At 45.5% G+C, this 23,358-nt stretch overlaps 1 protein-coding gene across 1 annotated transcript; it reads left to right on the forward strand.

Moving 5' to 3' along the window:
• The first annotated feature begins 20,831 nt into the window (after window positions 1-20,831).
• LOC123050618 (uncharacterized) lies at window positions 20,832-22,983 on the forward strand. The gene is made up of 3 exons (XM_044473388.1): window positions 20,832-21,087; window positions 21,225-21,712; window positions 22,141-22,983. The coding sequence occupies exons 1-3, from the start codon at window positions 21,030-21,032 to the stop codon at window positions 22,681-22,683; spliced, it is 1,089 nt and encodes a 362-aa protein (XP_044329323.1). The 5' UTR covers window positions 20,832-21,029; the 3' UTR covers window positions 22,684-22,983.
• Window positions 22,984-23,358: the final 375 nt, after the last annotated feature.

Below are 23,358 nucleotides of genomic sequence, written 5' to 3' on the forward strand. Positions count from 1 at the left end.
CCCATTATTGGCTAAAACAGTAGATAATATAGCATGGAGCAATCAAAAATTATAGATACATTGGAGACGTATCAACTATGTATCCACTGTCCTTACTCCATGCAAGTCACAGTACCCGCATTATCAAAAGATAGCATACGCGGTATTCATGGCATCCCAGAAGCTGCGACACTACTTTCAAGAGTGTTCGATAACAGTAGCCTCAGAAGTGCCACTTAATGATATTATAAACAACCACGACACCACGGGCCGTATTGCCAAATGGGCCATTGAGCTCCTCCCGTTCGACATAACTTACAAGCCGCTGCGAGCCATTAAGTCGCAAGTATTGGCCGACTTTGTCGCCGAATGGACGGAAGCCGAACTCCCTAAAGAGTACGGCGCATATTCCAACTGGATCATGCACTTCGACGGCTCCAAAATGTTGGCTGGTCTGGGGGCTGGCGTTGTTTTGACGTCCCCAACCGGAGATACAGTTCAATACATACTCTAGATAATGTGTACGGACTCCAACAACGCAGCCGAATATGAGGCCCTTTTACATGGTCTCTGGATGGCAGTATCCATGGGCATTCAACGCCTAGAAGTGCGGGGGGATTCGAACCTCGCAATATCCCAAATAAATGGAGACTTTGATGCCAAGGATCCAAAAATGGCGGCTTATCGCAACGCCGTCCTAAAAATGGCAGCTCGGTTTGAGGGGCTCGAATTTCATCATGTGGCTCGAGAAAACAATCAGGAGGCGGATATCCTCGCCCGCATCGGCGCAAAACGCGACGCGGTCCCCCCAACATATTTTTGGAGAGACTGTTCAAGCCATCCGTAGTATGGGAAGGGGACACCGGTAACAATAATCCGAACCTGGCCAAAATACCCGGTACCGAACAATCTGACACAATCGGAGGCTCCGCCACCGAAATAACACCTTCGGCCCACGTAATAATGTCCATCATAGCCCCGTGGACAGAACCATTCCTGGCCTACCTAACTAGGCAGGAACTTCCGGAGGACCAAAATGAGGCACGCTGCATAGTGCGGCGATCTAAGGCCTACAGGGTCTATGAGGGAGAATTGTATAAAAAAGCACTACCGGAGTCCTTCAAAGGTGTATCTCCGAAGAGGAAGGACGGAACCTTTTGGCAGAAATTCACGCCGGACTCGGCGGTCACCATGCCGCAGCCCGGGCTCTTGTCAGCAAGGCCTTCCGTACAGGATTCTATTGGCCAACGGCCCGGGCAGATGCACAGGACTTGGTCCAACGTTGTGCCGGTTGCCAGCTCTTTGCAAATCAAAGCCACATGCCACCCACCGCCCTCCAAACAATCCCCATTACGTGGCCCTTCGCGGTCTGGGGGCTTGACATGGTTGGACCCCTTAAAGGGGGAACCCACAAGAAAAAATACTTACTGGTCATGGTGGATAAAATCACCAAACGGATAGAGGCCAAACCTGTTAAAACTGCCAAATCCGGACCGGTGATAGACTTCATATCCGGGGTCGTACACCGTTATGGCGTCCCTCACAGCATCATCACTGACAACGGCATGAACTTTACTGCCGATGAGGTAAAACTCTGGTGTAGCAAAATGGGCATCAGGCTCGATTATGCTTCGGTCTATCACCCACAAACCAACGGTCAAGTGGAGCGCGTGAACGGTCTTATAATGAGCAGCATTAAACCCAGGCCAGTGCGGTCCTTAACGGAGTCTAACACGCACTGGGTAGAGGAGCTCGACTCCGTACTCTGGGGGCTGCGGACCACGCCGAACCGTAGTACCGGATATACACCCTTCTTTATGGTGTACGGCGCAGAGGCAGTCTTGCCCTATGACATAATTCATGACTCACCTCGAGTGCGCATGTACGAAGAAAGAGAAGCCAAGCTTGATCGGCAGGACAGTCTGGACACCTTGGAGGAGGAGCGCGATGTGGCAAAAGCCCGTTCTGCATTTTATCAGCAACAGGCTCGCAGATGCCAAAGCAGAGAAGTACGGGCCAAAACTTATAACGTTGGCGAACTAGTTCTACGTCTGCCGGATAAGAAAAAGAACAAGCTTGAGCCCAAATGGGAAGGTCCCTTCATTATTTACCAAGTTCTGACCGGTGGAGCGTACCGACTGCGGGATGCATCGACTAATCGACTCGAGCCGAACCCATGGAACGCGGCCAGGCTCCAATGATTCTACGCCTAGCGCCGGACCCTGTGTTCGTCCCCTTCCTCTGTCCATTTTTTATACATTATTTGTCTTCTTTTTCTTTCTTTTTTTTATTCTTTCTCCAGGCCTTCAAAGGACAACTTGCGCCTCGTTTGCACATTACAGATGCGCTAGCCGCACTCATCATACCTGGGGGCTTCTTTCATAGAAGCTTGATTATTTATTTGGGCCTCGTGCCCCGCACATGTGTTATGCTTCCACATATACCTTTTTCGCCATTATATGCATCGATATGACTTAAGTTTTGGCCAAGCTGGGTTGCCTGGCTCTTGTATTTATGCCCTACGTTCCCGTTAATTCGGCTAGGGCATAAGGGGAGCACCTCTGCGATTGTTACTGCCGGGTCAGCCGGATGTGTACCTCAGACTGGGTGAAGCCGAAAGCTAGCGTTCTTAAGGGAATATTCGGTCGGCGAACAAAAGATGATTTTTATTTATTTTCCATATCTGCCCCCAGATGTTTTTTCCTGCGTTTCCTATCGCAGTCCGGACATGCACTTTAGGGCATGCTTACCCAGGGAAAGGAACCCTTAACGGAACTATTCTCCCTGGAAGATGTTTCTTACTACCCATGTAATATAACATAACTAGTTGGGCACTTGTCTGTTCAAGCACCAATGACCCCTACGCCTGGTCTCCACGCATACCCCGGTTCTTATATAACTGAGCGGGTATTCGGATACACTCCGGACTATCGGGTCCCGAGGTTGAAGCGAAAAGGTCCGCCATGACAAATGATCTACAATCCGGCTAGAAGGCATTATACATGTCACTTTAATTACATAGTCATGCAGACTGACTAAATTCCTCCTCTATACCATCCAACAGGCGGTCTAGCCTACAATCCTGTTGGGAATACTTTGCGGCTAATTCTACTTGCCCATAAACTAAGCTAACGGGGATCTCTTTTCCGTCGGGCCCCACAGGTCCGACCTCGGCCATGTGATTTGGGTCAGCCTTGGTGTACCGCGTCTTCACCATGGCCCAGGCTTCTCGGGCACCTTGTCGGCAGGCCGATATCTTCCATAATCGGAAGCGCCGCCGTGCTCCCTTGAGCTTCTCCGTAAGCTCTGCAACGCCTTCTGGCAGGGAGGCGGATGGCCACAAGGCCTGGGCAACACCTTGCATCACCTTCCGAACTTGTTCGTGCAGATGCGAGAGCTCGGATAGAAGATCACCTACAGACCCGGGCATTTCCTCCGCAGGACGACCCGTCAGCATACCTACAGACATAACGCTGTTAGTCGGCTTCTTCGCCGAACTCCTTCAAAAGGATTCGTTCAAGCACTTACTGAAAATGCCGCGCCGAAGCCGCTTTTTCTCCTTCTCGGAGTCTGCAAGCTGGGCTCGAACGTCTTTTAGTTCCACGCTCAGCTTGACATTGGCATCTTGGAGATTGTTTTTCTCCCGCCTAACCTCAGTCAGCACGCGTTTTCCAGCCTCTAGCTGTCATACGACATGCTAGTCCTCCGGATTTTCTCTGGATTCATCTGCAAAATCTACTGTTAGATCTGCAGCCACGCCGCACACTATATGGTAACCATCATTCTTTAAAGTAAAATGTTACCAGCGGGAGGCTTTTTCGGTTCCTGCAATGCGGCAACAGCGGCCCGCAGTTGGGTCTTGCACTCCTCCAGCTCCTGGGACAGCCTAGTATTCTTCTCTGTAAGAACCTGCACAATAAAGATGATCCTTAAATCAGTTCTGCTAACTGTTTCAAGTCTCAGGGGCTACTGATATATATAAATCGCTAGATTTACTCACCTGTACATCCTTTACATACTGATCCGTGGCTCTGGCTAGACCATCTTGAGCAGCACGGAAGTACGCCTCTCCGGAATTAAAGGCATCAAATGCCTCTGGTGAGAAACAAGCGTCACGGAATACGGCCCGGCGGCGCCTATGATTCATGGCGCTTTCCACTTCTCAGTTAGTAGCAGATAATCTATCCGCATCCTCTGTAGGGGGATTATTCGGCGCCTGCCCCATATCGGCTTCCGCCTCTATGTCCGGTCCTGGCGCCTGACTGGTGGAGGCATGATTAGCAACATCGCCGGACATATTCCGGCGAGCGTTTTTTCTATTAAAGAAACACAGGCGTCATTACATTTTGAGAAAGACGACAACCACGGAGCGGGGTTTTTATACCTTTGCGCCGGCGTCTCCGTCCTGACCGCCTTCCTTTTTGGCCTACCCGGCCTCGGCGCCTCTTGTTGGCGAGTTGCTGCGGGTTCGGCAGGGCGTCCCGAATGCCTTCCCTGTAAAAAATGCCATGTGTATATGGTGGGTGAAGTGTCTAAAAGGGGATCCTAGTTTTTGGAGTTGGGATTTTTGGTTTTTCTTACGTGCGATGCAGGGAGCAGTCCGGGATAGTCGGCCGTAATGGCCACCATGGCGTCGTCGCAGCTTAACTGATAGAACTGCCGGTCTATCAGCTCCACGAGATAACCGGATCTTCTTCAAGTCCGGAGTCGAGGGCCCGGTCAGGGTCCTCCGGTTGTGGAGAGGAGCCGCTAACCTCCTTTATGGCTTTTCGCAGTTCCTGCCGCAAACTGGCAAGGTGAATACTTACGACAAAGAATGCGGGAAAATGGAAGTAAGGGGATATAGCTTACCCAGCTTGGAGGATTGTACATGGAGAATCCATCCCGTGGCTTGATGCGGGTGAACTCCTCCTCCTCTCCCTTGAACAATTCAGACAGAATTTTTACTAAAGCGGCAGCATTGCCCGGACCCTTACGCCCGTAGCGGGTGGCGTCATCTGCCCCGTTGAAACACCACAAGGGGTGCCCACGGCATTGAAGTGGTTGCACTCCCCGCATTATGCAAATCGACATAACTTCGATTATTGTCAATCCTGATTGAGCCAGTGCTTTGATCTGGTTCATCAGATAGAGGACTTCTCTGTTGTCTTCCACCTGGGGGCTCCGTGGGCGCCAACTTCGGTGCTTCTTCAGAGGAGCATTGTTGAACTCACGAAGACCCCGCCGAACAGGGTTCGGAAGGGGAACGTCCTCCATATAAGACCATTCTGAAGGCCAGTCTTCGGACGACTTCTTCGGGGTACCGGACAGGTATCCGGTATCGGCGATGCGCCATATTTCGGCTCCGCCCACTTGGTAAAGTGATCCCCTCTGTGTGCGAGGGACGAGGCAAAATAGCCTTTTCCACAGATCAAAGTGAGCCTCGTAGCCCAGGAACAACTCATAGAGAGCAACATAGCCGGCGATATGTAGAATGGAGGCAGGGGTGAAATTGTGTAATTGGAGGCTGTAGAACTCTAGGAGCCCGCGGAGGAACGGATGAATTGGAAATCCGAGTCCCCTTAGTAAGTAAGGAACAAGGCCGACCCGTTCCCCCATGGAGGGACAGGGAAAGCTCTCCGCTTGCTCCCCGCCATTGTAGGTGGCAAGCCTGGCTCGAACGGGCACCATATACGCTGGAGGGAGAAATCCCTTGGTCTGCAGTTCGACCAATCGACTGTGTGGGACTGAACACCTCTCCCAATCACCGGGCTTAGGGCTACGGGGGCGGGAGGAGGAGCTGCGGAGGTCGGCCATGCTGGAATAGATCTTTCCGAAACGCGCTCTGATGGATTCTCGCTGAGGGGAGGATGGTGTGGATCGGATCTAAGAATCCCTATCCCTTTAATAGACAATTTATTTATCTGGCTAGGGGGCGAATGTAAAAATGCCCTGGCGCCTCGTATTCATTCGACGCATGGGAGATAGCCCTTATTGGGGACATAAGCCAAGAGGTTCAACATTTATGGGGCCGGACATTGCTTACAAACACTTGGAAATTAGAGAAGAACCCGCCTTGCAATGCCGAAGACAATACTGCACGCCGGACTCATCGTCATTGAAGCCTGGTTCGGGGGCTACTGAGGGAGTCCTGGATTAGGGGGTATTCGGACAGCCGGACTATATCCTTTGGCCGGACTATTGGACTATGAAGATACAAGATTGAAGACTTCGTCCCGTGTCCGGATGGGACTCTACTTGGCGTGGAAGGCAAGCTAGGCAATACGGATATGTATATCTCCTCCTTTGTAACCGACCTTGTGTAACCCTAGCCCCCTCCGGTGTCTATATAAACCGGAGGGTTTAGGTCCGTAGGACAACATACAATCATACCATAGGCTAGCTTCTAGGGTTTAGCCTCTCCGATCTCGTGGTAGATCAACTCTTGTAATACCCATATCATCAAGAATAAATCAAGCAGGACGTAGGGTTTTACCTCCATCAAGAGGGCCCGAACCTGGGTAAAACATCGTGTCCCCTGCCTCCAGTTACCATCCGCCTAGACGCACAGTTCGGGACCCCCTACCCGAGATCCGCCGGTTTTGACACCGACAGATGGGCTTCCTAAAAATGCCCTAGGTCTTCGTGAGCAAGCGAGTTGGATGCACCCTCACTTAGTTTCTTTTTGAGCTTTTATACACTTATAGCTCTAGTGCATCCGTTGCATGGCAATCGCTACTCACTCACATTGATATCTATTGACGGGCATATCCATAGCCCGTTGATATGCCTAGTTGATGTGAGACTATCTTCTCCTTTTTGTCTTCTCCACAACTACCATTCTATTCCACCTATAGTGTTATGTCCATGGCTCACGCTCATGTATTGCGTGAAGATTAAAAAAGTTTGAGAACATCAGAAGTATGAAATAATTGCTTGGCTTGTCATCGGGGTTGTGCATGATTTAAATATTTTGTGTGATGAAGATAGAGCATAGCCAGACTATATGATTTTGTAGGGATAGCTTTATTTGGCCATGTTATTTTGAGAAGAGATGATTACTTTGTTAGTATGCTTGAAGTATTATTATTTTTATACCAATATTAAACTTTTGTCTTGAATATGATGGATCTGAATATTCTTGCCACAATAGAGAAGATTACATTGATAAATATGTTAGGTAGCATTCCACATCAAAAATTCTATTTTTATCATTTACCTACTCGAGGACGAGCAGGAATTAAGCTTGGGGATGCTTGATACGTATCCAATGTATCTATAATTTTTTATTGTTCCATGCTATTATATTATCAACCTTGGATGTTTTATATGCATTAATATGCTATTTTATATGATTGTTGGGACTAACCTATTAACCTAGAGCCTAGTGCCAGTTTCTGTTTTTTCGTTGTTTTTGAGTATCGCAGAAAAGGAAAACCAAACAGATTCCGATTGACCTGAAATTTCACGAAGATCATTTTTGCACCAGAAGAAGCCCACGGAGTACTGGAGGCGGGCCAAAAGAGTCACGAGGCCACCACGAGGGTGGGGGGTGCGCCCTACCCCCTAGGCACGCCCCCTGCCTCATGGCCGCCTCGGGAACCCCCTGACTTCTCCCCGACTCCAACACCTCTTATATAACCCAAAACTTCCAGAAAGAAACCTAGATCGGGAGTTCCGCCGCTAGAAGCCTCTGTAGCCACCGAAAACCAATCTAGACCCGTTCTGGCACCCTGCCGGAGGGGGGAATCCCTCTCCGGTGGCCATCTTCATCATCTCGATGCTCTCCATGACGAGGAGGGAGTAGTTCACCCTCGGGGCTGAGGGTATGTACCAGTAGCTATGTGTTTGATCTCTCTCTCTCTCTCGTGTTCTTGAGGTGGCATGATCTTGATGTATCGCGAGCTTTGCTATTATAGTTGGATCTTATGATGTTTCTCCCCCTCTACACTCTTGTGATGAATTGAGTTTTCCCTTTGAAGTTATCTTATCGGATTGAGTCTTTAAGTATTTGAGAACACTTGATGTGTGTCTTGCATGTGCTTATCTGTGGTGACAATGGGATATCACGCGATCCACTTGATGTATGTTTTGGTGATCAACTTGCGAGTTCCGTGACATCGTGAATTATGCATAGGGGCTGGCACATGTTTTCATCTTGACTCTCCGATAGAAACTTTGGTGCACTCTTTGAAGTTCTTTGTGTTGGTTGAATAGATGAATCTGAGATTGTGTGATGCATATCGTATAATCATACCCAAGGATACTTGAGGTGACATTGGAGTGTCTAGGTGACATTAGGGTTTTGATTGATTTGTGTCTTAAGGTGTTATTCTAGTACGAACTCTAGGATAGATTGAACAGAAAGAATAGCTTCATGTTACCTTACTACAGACTCTTGAATAGATCGATCAGAAAGGATAACTTTGAGGTGGTTTTGTATGCTACCATAATCTCTTCGTTTGTTCTCCGCTATTAGTGACTTTGGAGTGACTCTTTGTTGCATGTTGAGGGATAGTTATCTGATCCAATTATGTTATTATTGTTGAGAGAACTTGCACTAGTGAAAGTATGAACCCTAGGCCTTGTTTCCTAGCATTGCAATGTCGTTTATGCTCACTTTTATTACTTGTTACCTTGCTGTTTTTATAGTTTCAGATTGCAAAAACCTATATCTACCATCCATATTGCACTTGTATCACCATCTATTCGGTGTATTGGGTGTGTTGGGGACACAAGAGACTCTTTGTTATTTGGTTGCAGGGTTTCTTGAGAGAGACCATCTTCATCCTACGCCTCCCGCGGATTTATAAACCTTAGGTCATCCACTTGAGGGAAATTTGCTACTGTCCTACAAACCTCTGCACTTGGAGGCCCAACAATGTCTACAAGAAGAAGGTTGTGTAGTAGACATCATGTATCCATGACAGATGTGAGATTGTTAATTAAGGTTTAACTTAAGGTGGCTACTTTAATACACATCTGGGTGGATTAGTTGGGGCACCCTGGAGTACCCAGTGGTTTGCCCGGGCACCTGGATAACCTAGTGCTTGCCCAAGGGGATCCCGGAGTACCCGTGTGATCACCCTATGGAATGCCACCCAGGCTCAAAGGGATCATGAGATTATTCATGCTAGAAACTTCCGTGTGCAGCCACAAGCTATTATGGGCTCTAGCATAGTGGAGTAAGTTGCATGACCTCTTCCAGTGGTAGGCTAGCAGATGTAGGGGATGTAGGTTGGTACGGTCTACCCGAGGTTAGAGTTAATGCTTCTGAAGGACTGTGTCTCTGTCATCCGTTTCTCAAACACCATGTAGTGCGAGAAATCCAACGGAGGAGATCGAGTCTTGTGGGGAAAAGTGCGCAAACCTCTGCAGAGTGTACAAACTAATCATGGTTAGTCGTGTCCCCGGTTATGGACATCTTGAGTATCTGGATCTTGGATTATCATGTTGATCTCATCACTTTACTTAATTAATTTTTTGGGTTGTTAACTTTTAATTGGGATTGAGTTGGTGGAACCTTCTCAATAATTTTCAACCAACTTTGTAGTTAAATAAAATATATTCCTTTGATGTAGGAAAAAATTGGCTTTTCGCAGAAACTTTATAACCATAGAGCCTCCACCAGCCAAATATGCATGTAGTGATAGCTATTATTCATCATTAACCTATGGTGTGAATTTGCCAGTACATTCAATGTACTGACCCTTTGTGGCTGCACCATCTCATGTTGTAGGATTATCTTACGACGAGTAAGTGCTACGTTAGGGTTACAATTTCTACACTCAACTTGCCGTTGGTGTTGATGGGAATCCACAACCTTGTTGTTACCTCCGCTATTTGGATTGAGGTAATAGTATTTATGTTACTTTATACATGTGATTTACCTCTGTTATAAATCCTTGAGTATTGTGTGTGTCAGCATACCGGTCCAGGGATGACACTTAAGCACGGAGACTTGATCCATTCAAGTCAGGTTGCTACACTGATACACAAAGACTTGACCGATTTCGGGTCGGGTCGCTACATTTCTCTTGAGAGCTCATGATTGGGGCATGAATGTAACACTGACTTAAGCCTCCCCCAAGCTTGAGCGATACTTTCTCCTTCACGAGGCCAAAAATTATATATATAATTCCGATCATGATGAACCACATGCATAGAATAAAACTTCTGATGAAATTCCAATTTCAACCGGTTGTAGTTCCATGATCCAATATCATCACATAGCCTATACCATGTTAATGCCTTTACCTTCAAAGATAAAGGGAATTACTTCTTCTTGACAACATCCTTGGGCATACCTGCAAGCTTAAATAATCCACAAACTTCATCCACATAGATTAAGTGCATATCGGGATGTAATGTTCCATCTCTTGCATAAGGAGTAGCTAGAAGTTTCTCTATTATACCCGAAGGAATTTCATAATAAATATTTTCAGTAGGTGAAGTAGGTTGAGGAGAAACTCTTTGCTCTTCCGGTCAAGGTGAAGATACCCCAAACAAACCCCTCAAAGGATTATTTTCCATAGTAACAAGTGACAGTAAATTTCAGCACACTATATAAATGTTTCCTTACCAAATTCCACTTACCAAAGGCGCTTCACTCCCTGGCAACGGCGCCAGAAAAGAGTCTTGATGACCCACAAGTATAGGGGGTCTATCATAGTCCTTTCGATAAGTAAGAGTGTCGAACCGAACGAGGAGCAGAAGGAAATGACAAGCGGTTTTCAGTAAGGTATTCTCTGCAAGCACTGAAATTATCGCTAACAGATAGTTGTGTGACAAGATAATCCATAATGGGTAACAAGTAACAAAAGTAAACAAGGTACAGCAAGGTGGCCCAATCCTTTTTATAGCAAAGGACAAGCCTGGACGAACTCTTATATAAAGTAAAGCGCTCCCGGGGACATATGGGAATTGTTGTCAAGTTAGTTTTCATCATGCTCATATGATTCGTGTTTGTTACTTTGATAATTTGATATGTGGGTGGACCGGTGCTTGGGTGCTTCCCTTCCTTGGACAAGCCTCGCACTTATGATTAACCCCTCTCGCAAGCATCCACAACTACGAAAGAAAATTAAGGTAAACCTAACCATAGAATGAAACAATGGATCCAAATCAGCCCCTGACGAAGCAACGCATAAATTAGGGTATAAGCTTTTGTCACTCTAGCAACCTATAATATACTTATTACTTCCCAGTGCCTTCCCCTAGGCCCAAATAATGGTGAAGTGTCATGTAGTTGACGTTCACATAATACCATTAGAGGAGAGACAACATACATCTCATCAAAATATCGAACGAATACCAAATTCACATGATTACTTATAACAAGACTTCTCCCATGTCCTCGGGAACAAACGTAACTACTCAAAAACATATTTATGATCAAGATCAGAGGAGTATTAATTATCATTAAGGATCTGAAAATATAATCTTCCACCGAATAAACCAACTAGCATCAACTACAAGGAGTAATCAACACTACTAGCAACCCACAGGTACCACTCTGAGGTTTTGAGACAGAGATTGGATACAAGAGATGAACTAGGGTTTGGAGAGGAGATAGTGCTGGTGAAGATGTTGATGGAGATTGACCCCCTCTCGATGAGAGGATCATTGGTGATGATGATGGCTTCAAGTTTCCCCTCTCGTAGGGAAGTTTCCCTGGCAGGACAGCTCCGCCGGAGCCCTAGATTGGTTCTGCCCAGGTTCCACCTTGAGACGGCGGTGCTTCATCCCGAAAGCTTCCTTATGATTTTTTTTCCAGGTCAAAACACACCATATAGTAGAAGATGGGCGTCGGGGGCCTGCCAGGGGGCCCACAAGGACGGGGGGGGGGGGGGGGGGGGGGGCGCCCTCCACCCTTGTGGATGGCTGGTGGCCCCCTCTGGTACTTTCTTCGCCCAATATTTTTTATATATTCCAAAAATATTCTCTGGGAAGTTTTAGGACTTTTGGAGTTGTGCTGGATAGGTCTCTAATATTTGCTCCTTTTCCAGTCCAGAATTCCAGCTGCCAGCATTCTCCCTCTTCATGTAAACCTTATAAAATAAGAGAGAAAAGGCATAAGGATTGTGATATAATGTGTAATAACAGCCCATAATGCAATAAATATTAACATAAAAGCATGATGCAAAATGGACGTATCAGGGACCTGCTAGGGGGGCCACAAGTCCTAGGGGCGCGCCCCCAGGCTTGTGGCCACCTGGTGGCCCCCCTCTAGTATTTCTTCTCCCAACATTTTTTATATATTCCAAAATAATTCTCCGTAAATTTTCAGAACTTTTGAAGTTGTGCAGAATAGGTCTCTCAGATTTGCTCCTTTCCGTTCCAGAATTCCAGCTGCCGGCATTCTCCCTCTTTGTGTAAACCTTCAAAAATAAGAGAGAAAAGGCATAAGTACTGAACCATAATGTGTAATAACAGCCCATAATGCAATAAATATCATCATAAAAGCATGATGCAAAATGGATGTATCATGTTGCATGTAAAATTCCATTTTGGGGTTCACTAGACGAGCCACCGAAATATGAGTATGCGTCATTTTTGACTAGTCTTTGTTATGGAGAGAACAGAGGAGTGACACAAGGTAGAATAAAAAGTATTCATTTTTCATCCATTCATTACTTTGCACTCTTTAATGGCAAATGCATCATGGGCAAGCAAGATTGCAGTAAACTTTGTGCCCCGGATTTTAGTCTCATACACACCACCCTGATAGGAATTAAATGTTATAATCTTCTAGCGATCGTTGCATGGAGATTTCAACATAAGGCTGCTAGCGGTCACTTTTATGGTGGGATTTATGCTTCCCATGTAGCTAAGGAGCTGGGTGTGTCACCTTGGCCCAACGATCCCATTCTACATACCCTGTACTTAGACTTTGAGGCCATGAAGCACCATAAGTTCCTTAAGGGCACAACCACTAATTATACTTACAACTTGAGGTTCAATAAAAACCCCATTGTACCCGTTGCTTTGGTTGCATCTGCTCTCTTTGATTATCATAGTAAAAGAAGATATTGCGTTCTTGAGAGCGAGGCCTGCGAGTACAATGCGGCGATTGAGGCTGCTCGACGGGCTGAGGAGGCCGCACCAAGAGCTTCCGTGTGTTATCACTCTGACTATTATCCAGGCTACGGATGGTGATTACCAAGCTAGGCCAAAAGCCAAAGCTTGGGGGAGTACATGCTTCCACCGACATTATATTCATGTTCACACATTCCATTCTAGTTGTCGGTGTCCACACTTTTTCATTGTATTATCCATGCTAGATTTATTTTCTTGCTTTCTTCTTGTGTGTTTGAGAAACTTTGAGAAAACCCAAAAATATTTCTCGCTTCTTTTTGGTTTTTCTTTCTAGTTTAAATTAGTTGTAGTATTAAAAGAAAACCCAAAAAGATCTCTCGTTTGCTCTTTTGCTTGTTGGGAGCTTTCCCATGTAAATACTTTTTCTCTTTTTTTGTTTTTCCTTCTTTAATTTGCTTTCTTCAAGCAAAACTGAAAACTCCAAAAATATTTCAGTGTGTTTCTCTGAAATTGTTTCTTTTTTATTGAGTCGTACCAAGGAGAAGACCACGATGAAAATGTTGAGTGGCTCTCCTATGCATTACTCTTGATCTAACAAAGAACCCATATTACCTTGTCTTCTCCTTTTGAATAAAATGCTTGCAGATTTTAGCTTAGTCCACGTCACTCTTGCACTATTATCATTTTCATATCATTCTGTCATGCAAGCGAAAGGCAATAATGACGATATTTGATGAAGTGATGATGGCAGAGAGAAGCAGGTATGAACTCAACTTGGTTTTGTTTTTGTAAATATGTTTAACTCAGTATCCATGATTCAACATATTATGGTCAAACATGTTTGCAATGACAATTAGAGATTATAGTTGCTCATGCCATGCTTAACTAGCTAGGAGTGGATAATGATTTATCTTGGGTGTCAACATGCATTAAAATGATTGTGATGTAGTATGATGATATGGTATCCTCCTCTGAATGTTTCAAGTGTCTTAACTTGGCACATGTTCACGCATGTAGTTGAATCAAAACCAACATAGCATCCACGATATTTATGTTCATGGTATTCATATCCTACTCATGCTAGTATTCAATGTTGATTATTCATAATGCATGTTCATGACCGTTTTCGCTCTCTAGCTAGCCGCTTCTCAACCTATTTGCTAGCCTTCGCCTATACTAAGCGGAAATACTGCTTGTGCATCAAAATCATTAAACCAAAGTTATTCCATATGAGTCCACTATATCTACCTATATACAGTATTACCCTGCCATTCCAAGTAAATTTGCATGTACCACCTCTAAAATTTCAAATGAACATCTGTTTTGTGTGCCTGGACAGCTCACGGAGCGACATGGGGTGGTCAGTATCTTCCATGCTAAGCGGGTTATTCTCATGATGAGTGTTTATTCACTTGTTCTTGCACGAGAGGGGCGGTATAGGGATGCCCAGTCCTGAAATAAAAAATTGTAAATAATTAAACAAAAATCCCCCAGGATTGTTGTTGGTATGGACAGTACCCGTGGATTCGGCTAGCCATGGAGTGTGTTTGTTGGTGGAGCGGGAGTAAACTTTACTTTTATCGCTTGGGAACTGCCGCTAATTTGTTTAGCACGGAAGATATTGAAAACTTTGGTCGTAACATTGACAGGAAGGGTGCACCTCCCAAAATTATATTTATCTCTATTTCAAGCTTTGAGCTCTGGCACCTCTGCAGATCCCTGCTTCCCTCTGCGAAGGGTCTATCTATTTACTTTTATGTTAAGTCATCACCTTCTCAAACAAGTGCCAGATCTGAGAGCACTATTGTCATCCTCATGCATTGTGTTTAGTTAATGTTGAATGCATCATGACTGGATCTCTTCTACCATGAATTACAATGTTTAGTCACTGCTTGAACTTTGGAGGTGCTCTGCATTTATGTTTTGCAGGGCTAGAGACATACCAATACTATCATATTATATTATGATTGTTTTGACAAAGTGTTGGCATTTGAGGCATTTAATTATTGCTTGCTAGTTGATTATGTCATTGATATGAGTTAATATAATTTTTAAGAGTTATTGTTGATATAGTTAGTCATGATCTTTGCTGAAAACTTGGGTGCTATTTAAGCATATATATGTAAACAAGAACAAAAGAGTTTGTAAAAGTTTTTCTTTATCACTTTTAGTTTGTCAACTGAATTGCTTGAGGACAACCAATGGGTTAAGCTTGGGGGAGTTGATACATCTCCATCGTATCTACTTTTCCTAACGCTTTTGCTCTTGTTTTGGACTCTGATTTGCATGATTTGAATGAAACTAACCCGGACTGACGCTGTTTTCAGAAGAACTACCATGGTGTTGTTTTTGTGCAGAAATAAAAGTTCTCGGAATTGGAGAAAACTTTTTGAAGATTTATTTTAGAATATATAAAAAATACTGGGACCAAGAGCCACCAGAGGGGGTGCCCTGGCTGCCCACAAGACACCAGGGCGTGCCCTGGTGGGTGGTGGGGCCCTCGCGGCTCCGATGACCCTAATTCCAACACTATAAAATCCTATTTTTCCAGAAAAAATAGGGGAGGAAGTTTCATCGTGATTTACGATACAGAGCCGCCGCCGCCTCCTGTTCTTCAACGGGAGACTAGATCTGGAGCCCGTTCGGGGCTCCGGAGAGGGAATCTTCAGTCTTCATCATCACCAACCCTCCTTCATCACCAATTCCATGATGCTCCCCACCGGGAGTGAGCAATTCTTTCGTAGGCTCGCTGGTCGGTGAGGAGTTGGATGAGATTCATCATGTAATTGAGTTAGTTTTGTTAGGGCTTGATCCCTAGTATCCACTATGTTCTGAGATTGATGTTGCTATGACTTTGCTATGCTTAATGCTTGTTACTAGGGCCCAAATGCCATGATTTCACATGTGAACCGTTTATGTTTTCACCATTATATTTATGTTCTAGATCCGATCTTGGAAATCATATGCACCTATTACGTGTTATGCTCCATAAACCCCAAGGTGACAGTAATTGGGGTACTTTCCGATGATGACCGTAGTTTGAGGAGTTCATGTATTCACTATGTGTTAATGCTTTGTTCTGGTTTTCTATTAAAAGGAGGCCTTAATATCCATTAGTTTCCTTATGGACCCCGATGCCACGGGAGGGTAGGACAAAAGATGGCATGCAAGTTTTTTTCCATAAGCACGTATGACTATTTACGGAATACATGCCTATATTGTATTTATGTACTGGAGCTAGTTCTATGTCGCCCTAGGTTATGACTGTTATATGATGAATATCATCCAATGAATTCACCGGTCCAATGCCTACAAGTTTTCCACATATTGTTCTTGCTAAGTTACCATTGCTATTGCTACTGTTACAACTGCTACAAAATTACTGCTGCCACTGCTACGGTTACTACTGCTATCACTATTACTGTTGCTATTGATGTTACCACTACTATCAAAAGTATCAAACTATTGTGCTACTGATCACTTTGCTGCAGATATTTAATCTCCAGGTGTGGTTGAATTGACAACTCAACTGCTAATACTTAAAAATATTCTTTTGCTCCCCTTATGTCGAATCAGTAAATTTGGGTTGAATACTCTACCCATGAAAACTATTGCGGTCCCCTATACTTGTGGGTTATCAGAGCTCTCTATGAGCGATACGATCAAGCTACTCACTCGAGAGCCCCCTTGATAGTACGACAATCAATCCTATAACCCGGTCTCCCAACTAACACCACGAGACCGGTAAAATAGAAAACCTATCAAGGATAAACCTTTGCCTTGCGCATAGTCCACTTGAGCTAGATGGTGACGATCTTGTACTTCTCAAGTTGGACCACCTTTCTTGATTGCGCGGGCTTGATGAAGACTAGTAGATTGCTCCCCCATACTCCACTATGGGTGAGCCACTCTTCGACATATATTCACAAGTCCATTGTCACCACAATGGACGATAAGCTTCAAGCACGTGATCTCTTCGTGATGCTCCACTTGAACTTGCACGCCACAACCTTGATTATGATCACCACTTGATGTCATCCTCCATGAGTTCTATGATATCTTCATTTTGATGCACGCTCATGGAAACATGCCAAACCCCACAAGGAATACTCACATGGATCACGGGTTAGTACACAAAGCATAATGGACAATGCTCACCATACCACGGGATCACTTGATCCCACTCGGTACATCTTCTACACTTTGTGTGTTATCTTCTCTCATCATAAAGATGATGTCTTGAAGGTAAACATGAATGTTCACACAATCTTATTCTTCAAGACATTGCTTGCAATAAGCTCAACTCTCACATGACCAATCTTTGGATAAATCCTTGAATACCACCTTGGTCAACACATAATCTTCTACTTATAGCATTGAAACCAACGAATGATCTTCAAGCAAAGCCTATGGACAAACCCTTCAAATGTAACTCAAGGCAACCATTAGTCCATAGGGATGGTCATCAATTACCAAAACCAAACATGGGGGCACCATGCTCTTTCATAAGCCCCTACACTCAGTTCTCGGGTCGCCTGGCAGGCAAGACCTAGCAGTCAGCCGAGAAGATGATGGGAGCAGTCGGCAGCTACCAAGGATACCTCACAACCATGATGTCTTAAAGGCGGCAGTTACCCAATGGTGGAGTAATCTAGTTAAATATGGTAGTTATTAGCAGTAAATGCCAGGAAATAGTCAGGCACACTTGAGGCCATGAACCACATTAACACCAACCCATTATGTGACCCCTCCTAGTGCACTCTATATAAGTCGAGAGGGGAGCACCGGGCTGAGGGTTGAACATTCACGTCTTGTACCTTACGAAAGAGCTAAGAACACCACATGAGAAGGGTATTACCTCCACCGAAGAGGTCTCGAACCTGTATAAATCGTTGTGCGTACTCCCACCTGCACTGTTCAGTAGATACAATTGCCTCTACATTCCTACCCCCGTAGATTTGTAAGGAATATACCCATGACCACCACTGCGCCTGGAGTCGAAGGAGGGAGAGTGCCTCCTTATGACATCTAGGCCAGGAGGAATAAGAGGAGTGACATGTCCCCGAAAAGCTTCCCTCCGCCAGTAGGATACATATGTGAAGTCTTCATGACTGATAGTTGACCATTGTTGGGCATCGGGGACATCGGTGTGGGAAGTGTAACCCATCCCTTATTGGCAATGTTAAGTCGTCATAACCCAATCACATGGATCAGGACCTCAACTTCACTCTTTCACTATCTTCGCCACCATGGTGGCCGTGAGGGAGAGGAAGAAGATGGGATCTCCCTCTAAATCAGGGGACCAACCGTCGAGCTTATTACAGGAGTCATCATCGGGTCGCTCTCTAGCAGCCATCATCCACCATGGAGGACAAGTGGGCGAAGGGGCAGGGGACAATAAGGACAACTCATGAGCGCCATGGCATGATTCCAGTACGACATCAAGCCAAATGTCCTTAAGGCAAGTATGTTTGGACACTTAGCTCCACACCGGTTGTACACAGTGGCGGTCTGACTTCCTCTCCAATCCCCACTTTGCCTGAATGGGAGAGGAGCCTCTATTGAAACAAAAAAAAATCCATGGCTAAAACTGCAATTAAGATGGCTTAAATGGAAGAGTATCTAAAATGTAAATTCTTTGTCTCGTCGATGCAAACGATTTTGCTTTTGAATCATCTTAATCTAAGGTTGTATGCAAAAGTTACAGTCAAAACAATGGATTGCACTGAAAGTTCCTCGAACTCTCCAGACTGGTCCAGAGCCTCTGGGGAGTCTCCGGGCACCCTCCGGACACAACATAGTCATTTTAAAGATGTGCATGAAAAACTAGATATGCAAAAAAACTATTTTGCTCGCGCAAATACACCTTAAGATGTCTTGTCGAGAAGAGCAAGTTTGTTGTTGGAGTCATCTTGGTCCAAGGTCGAATGCGATCTCCATGACCAGCACAAGGGAGCTATCTGGTACATTTGGCAACCTGGATCCTCCGAACCTATGCGTCCGAGTTAGGGTGAATTTGATATTTTGGACGGTAATTCAAATCTTTTTATTGTAAGGAAAGTTCATTCATCTCATCCTTTATAACACTAAACTCCATAGTTTTAAAGAGCCCACATTCAATTAAGGTCTCTAATTAAGATTGGGTCATCCAATTTTGATCGGCTAAACAATTTCTCAAAACTATCTCATTCAATACTTCCATACTATATACTATGCTTCCTGATTTGTAAGGCCTCGCAATTAATTGAAATCTTCAATTTAGAACTGGGTCGACACGATTTTGACCGGGTCAATAATTTCTCAAGGGCTCACCCATTCAATTCTTTTAGTTTAGTATGTTCCCATTTTGAAGCTCTTTCATTCAATTAAGGTATTCAATTTTGGATTTGGTTTACGACTTTAATCAAACCATCGATTTTTCAAATCAATCAGCAGCAAGCGGCTTATAAAAACGTATCACTCCCGTGCATCCTTCCATCACCTAGACAAAAAGGAGCGTCACCATGTGATATTGTAGCACCAATATAGTAAATGCAGCCACGACACAAAAATTTCTCACATAAATATACGTTGGTTAGCAGATGACACAGTACCACACCAGAAAGGCCTATCAAATCACCACATTATAAATAAAAATAAAACACATTCCATAATCTCCCCCACCCGCCAAACGAAATATTTCAGCAGTTCCAAAATATATGGGGTATTAGTTTTTCGGAAAATCAAATTTCTTTAACGTTGACCGAGTTCAGAGTAGAAAATATTGACATCTGCAATATTAAAGAAAAAGGTATGGAAATTCATCTCATGATGAATTACCGATTTGATATTATAAATCTTGATATATTTCTCTACAAGTTTGATGAAACTTAAAAGGTTTGACTTTCATAAAAGTTATACACTTATATTTTAAAATACAGTGAGTAATTTTTTTAAGAAATCCAAAAGCCCAACGACGCAGCAAAGCGCATCCAACCCAGTATATAGACGAGAGACGATGGCCTATTGAACAACACACAATCAATCAATAGATCTACCACTTTTTACTTTTGGGTTTTTATCATTTATGCCTTGTGTCCCACTATTCAGTTTTGCCATTAGAAGTTACAACTGCTCAAAAATACCATCAATCTGTGAGATGCTTGCTCAAAAATGCCATTAGATATCTAAAAAATGCCATCGTTCTGTTAGATGTTTGCTCAAAAATGCCATTAGACATTGTTATTTTTACATCAAACCCGTTGACCATGTTCTATGACAAAAATAAGCCTAGACCCACATGTCAGTTCTCTCTATCTCACAATGATATGTGTGGCCCCACTTGTCAGGAGTAACCAAACAAATAATTTTACAGGAAAATAAGAACGCTGTTGGGATCAAGTGGGCCCCGTACTTTATTGTAGTGAGATAAAGGGAGAGCTGGCATGTTGATTCATAGGTATTTATGTCATTATAACATGGTAAAAAAGATTTGAGATCACAATAATGGTGTTTAGTGGCATTTTTGAGCATGTGTCTAATGAAGCGATGGCATTTTTGAGCAGTTGAAATTTCTAATGGCAAAACTGAGCAGTGAAACACAACCGGTGGCATAACTGATAAAAACCCTACTTTTGCTTTTTGTTGACATGTCCGTGTGCAAACAAACAAGCCTCAGAAACCGTACCGAACAAGCACATCCGTCCGTAGACGAAACCGTACTCGCTCCCACAAGCGAGCTGGGCCTGTAGTAGGTTACAGGCCCACGTAGCGCGCGTGCGACTTCCTCAACGGCAAAACCAACGGCTACTATAGTCTCGTTCTCTCCGGACGCGTGAGACAACGGTCATATTACCGTTGTACTCTCCTCCTAGTCCAACCCCGACTCCCAGCGTCGTTCAAATCCTTTAAAGCCGCCTCCCATCTCTCTCCTCCCCCACCCCCGATTGCTGCCGCCGCCGCCTTCCCTCCTCTCCTCGCGTCTCTCAGCCTCAGCGACGTGCGTGAAGCAGCGCCCCCGTCTCGTCGTCTCCGCGCGCAAGAACCACCCAGCGATGGAGACGCCGCTGTCCACCAGGCGGATCACCCGCTCGCTCGCCGCCGCATCCGCCCGTGAGTTTCCCCTCCCCTCCTCGATCGACCGCAATTCCCTTGCTCCCTCCAAGATCGCTTATGGATTCCGTCGTGATAATTCTACTCGGAAATCCGTTTGCTGACCGCAGTTCTTGGATTCGATTCTTCCCCTGCAGAGAAGAGCGCCGCCGCCGCCGCCGCGGATGTGACCTGCAGCAGATCCAAGAAGGCCGCCGCCAAGGGAGGAGACGCTCCGCGCCCCGCGCTGCACGACATCACCAACGACTCCCCCATCGTTGGCCTCGCCGCCGGCGGCCTCGTCCACGCCGCCGACAGGACACCACAGGCCTCCACCGCTGGCGCCAAGAACCGCCCCAGGCCCCGCTGCACGCCCGGCTCTGGCGAGGCGCTGCTGCGCGGCCAGGTCAAGACGCTCCTGCAGAAGGTCGACGAGGAGGGCGCTGCCGCCGCCGTCATCAGGCCGGTCCGCATCCACGCGCTGCTCGGCGTCACCAGATCGCCGGCACAGCTCCTCGCGCCCACGCCGTTCAACACGCCGCAGCTCTGGGCCGAGTCCGCCGCCCGTGGGGAGTCCGCGCTGCCTGATGGCCGGACCGTGCTGCCCTGCGTCCTGGAGCAGGAGGAACTGATTCCTAAGCTGCAGGTACCGATCTCCGTCCTAACTCCGTGAACAACTCAAAGATCGATTTTGTCAATTTCTGTTTTGCTTCTTACTCAAAGATCAAACCTTGCATTGTATTGATCATCACTTGTTGAGCTGCGCATGATATAGCAATTCTGTAAAATTAACCCACCATGTGTTTGCATCATAGTGGTTTGCATAGCCCGACCCCTTGTGTTTTATTTCTGAGTAGCATAGCCTGGTACATGATACCCAACGATAGGCAGACCAAAGATGTTTATTGTGTCCTACAGCACTTCATAAATTTTTATGCAGACCCTTGCTGCGCTAGTAATCTGCACAATTTGCAGCATCTGGCCTGCTATGAATGTCGATGCCTATTCTTTGTGCCGTCAGCTTTATTGTTGCATCTGGGCCTGAGCTTCGTTGCCACTCCTGTTTTTGTGCAGGCCATTGCTGATCCCCCGCCCAACCGTGCGCTGGTGTTCGACGACTCCCCAGGGAAATCGGACCAGTCCACCGATGGATCATCCCTGACATTCCACGTGAGCAGCAGCGACAGATCAGCTGACGACGACAGCTCGTCGGTTTGGTCCATCCAGGTCAATGTCAGCTCCGAGGAGAAGGAGGAGATGGGTGTTGACACCATGGGAGAGCTGGAAGAAGAGTACAATACCGAGGAGGAGCCGGAAGGAGAGTACTACACCGAGGAGGGGGACTGGGAAGACGGTGATGATGATAGCGAGTGCTTTGATGATCTGTGCGAGGGGATGAGCAAGATGTCGGTGTTGGAGGCGGAGGAGAAGAAGAAGGTTGGGCTGCCGGCGTTCGAGGGCAGGCACACCCGGTTCGTCTACAACAGCGACGACGAGATCGTGGAGAGGAAGGAGGTGGAGAACGCGGCAGCGGAGCACGGCGCACTGCTGAGGGGCCTGCCGGTGCCGGAGGGGAAGCATCTCCGGTTCCACGACGATGATGACGAGGAGGAGTAAGCAGGCCTGCATGAGTTGATGGTGATGGGTATGGGTTTACGTTGATGGGATACAGTAGTGCGGTTGTCGCTCCCTGACACCAACCAAGCAACACATTCTTTTGGTTTGGACTTTGGACAGGCTATCTTTTATGCTTTTTTTGGATTTGATTTGTTATTGCTGGTTCCAGTTATTCTGAGGGCATCGATGTTATTGCTGGTTCAGTTAGTGCAACATATCTCAAGTTGTACTGAATAATTCAATGCTCTCATTGTAGTTCATGCTCATTCTGTGTGATATTCAGTTTTCAGTTCATGCTCATTCTGTGTATTCAGTTTTCACTTTATTCTTTTGATAAATCAGCTAAGATCCAATACATACAGGCATGCTTCAGTTCTGTTGGTAATTCTTTGGGGCATTTGCCATCTCAAATTCTCAATCATTGACACTGAATATGCAACATGACGTTCTCATTTCGAGCTTTTCAGGTTACTGTTCGATCCCAATCTCAAATGGACTGCCTCGATCCCAATCGCACACACCATATGTGAAAATTACCGATTACAAATTGTGGACATGAAAAATACAAGAAGCAAGTGAAGTCCGAGTAGAAAACTTTCACCATCGAGGACATAAAAATAATAGTTCGAGAATATCCAGAAAATTATGGACCACGAGTTATTTTAGAGATAACCA

This window comes from Triticum aestivum, chromosome 1A, assembly GCF_018294505.1.
Source record: "Triticum aestivum cultivar Chinese Spring chromosome 1A, IWGSC CS RefSeq v2.1, whole genome shotgun sequence".
Lineage (NCBI taxonomy): Eukaryota > Viridiplantae > Streptophyta > Magnoliopsida > Poales > Poaceae > Triticum > Triticum aestivum.

Bases quoted from the DNA above. Each gene is read 5' to 3' on its own strand.
- LOC123050618 (XM_044473388.1), top strand. From the start codon at position 21,030: ATGGAGACGCCGCTGTCCACCAGGCGGATCACCCGCTCGCTCGCCGCC. The intron at 21,088-21,224 runs GTGAGTTTCCCC...CTTCCCCTGCAG, and splicing joins GCTCGCCGCCGCATCCGCCC to AGAAGAGCGCCGCCGCCGCC. The intron at 21,713-22,140 runs GTACCGATCTCC...GTTTTTGTGCAG, and splicing joins AACTGATTCCTAAGCTGCAG to GCCATTGCTGATCCCCCGCC.